This window comes from Atta colombica, unplaced genomic scaffold (genome assembly GCF_001594045.1).
Source record: "Atta colombica isolate Treedump-2 unplaced genomic scaffold, Acol1.0 scaffold126, whole genome shotgun sequence".
Classification (NCBI taxonomy): Eukaryota; Metazoa; Arthropoda; class Insecta; order Hymenoptera; family Formicidae; genus Atta; species Atta colombica.
This window is the reverse complement of record NW_017259213.1, coordinates 4,973,411-4,974,773: the sequence shown is the minus strand read 5'-3', so window position 1 is coordinate 4,974,773 and position 1,363 is coordinate 4,973,411. Positions and strand designations below refer to the sequence as shown.

Here is a 1,363-nt window from a genome sequence, read left to right as displayed (position 1 = left end):
ATATATATACATAGTATATAATATAAAATAATATATGTGGTATTTTATATTTCAGTCGGAGGAGAACATAAATGCTTTTTTAAAAGTAGATCAAAGCTTATCGAGCCTTGTGCGTGATCTATCTGGCAATGATCCAATTTTTCAATTATATGCAGCCAATTGCTGTTGTAATATTGCTTTGGGAAATACGAAAGCATGCACAGCATTGGGAAAAGCAGTTATTCCATATCTGATTGTCAAATTAGAAAGTTTAAATTATGCGTTGCTGGTAAGTTTTTTCAGTATTAAATAAAAGAAATAAAATAATAAAAGACAATGAAGTAAAGTGAACTTGAAATACATGAATTCGTATTTTATTAGGATGTTTGCATTTGGACAATTGGTAATTTAGTTGCAGGAAGCAATAAGGCTTTCTCTATCTTGCATGCTCAGCATTGCCTGAAATATGTAATTTTATTGTTACACAACTGTGACGACTCAGTTCTTCCTTCTGTAATATATGCGCTCTTACATTACATATATGTGGGATTTCACAAGATATCGTAAGTATTATTTATTTTTATATATTGCAATATAAAAATGTAAAATTTATAAGAGAAAATTTAATATATTTTTCTGATATTTACAGAGAAAGTGAAATGTCAGAGCTGATTGAAGTTACCATAAAACGGAATCTCTTGTACAAAAATCCTAATTATATTTGGTTATTAGCTTTATTGTCTTCTTCACCAATATGTACTAAATCTTTGTACACTATTTTGCCACAAGTCGTTGACTATCTTTACGTAACATTTTCCAATTCAGATGGAATCGTTCAAGCTAGCAAGGTTTGTTTTTTCTTCTTTATATAACAAAATATGAAATTTTCTAATATATTAAGAATCATATTTTTAACTCTATTAGATTACAGCATCTATACGTATTCTAGCTAATACATTGCATAATTCCTATGAAGATAGAATAGATATTCTTTTGAGGAATCCGAAATACTCAAACGAAGATTTATATATTTTATTGAATAAATTGTTATCGCATCCTTATATGCACATTAGAAGAGAAACTATGTGGTTAATAGGTAACGATCTTTTTTTAATATTTTTAAAAAAGATATGGAATAAGAATGAAATATAATTATATTCTAATTGTTGCAGGGAATTTGTACAATCATAAATCATCCAGTGTTAATAAAAATATAAGAGATCTTATACCTTTTTTATTAGCATTGAATCAGGCTTTTTCCTCAGTTGAAAATTCTGTATGAGTGTAAATGCACGTTAAAATATTACATCTTATTTCAAAGAAAGGTACATTATGCTTGGAAAAATAACTTATAAAGTATGATGCAAATATAAAAATATATTTA

The 1,363-nt window shown here is 27.0% G+C and overlaps 1 protein-coding gene across 1 annotated transcript in view; it reads left to right on the top strand.

Annotated features, from left to right (window-relative positions):
• LOC108695164 overlaps window positions 1-1,261 on the top strand; it is a 2,080-nt gene extending 819 nt beyond the window's left edge. Inside the window, exons 3-7 of the mRNA XM_018204925.1 lie at window positions 56-268; window positions 361-542; window positions 629-827; window positions 904-1,075; window positions 1,152-1,261. Coding sequence (XP_018060414.1) covers window positions 56-268; window positions 361-542; window positions 629-827; window positions 904-1,075; window positions 1,152-1,261 — 876 coding nt within the window. The remainder of the gene's footprint in view (window positions 1-55; window positions 269-360; window positions 543-628; window positions 828-903; window positions 1,076-1,151) is intronic.
• Window positions 1,262-1,363: the final 102 nt, after the last annotated feature.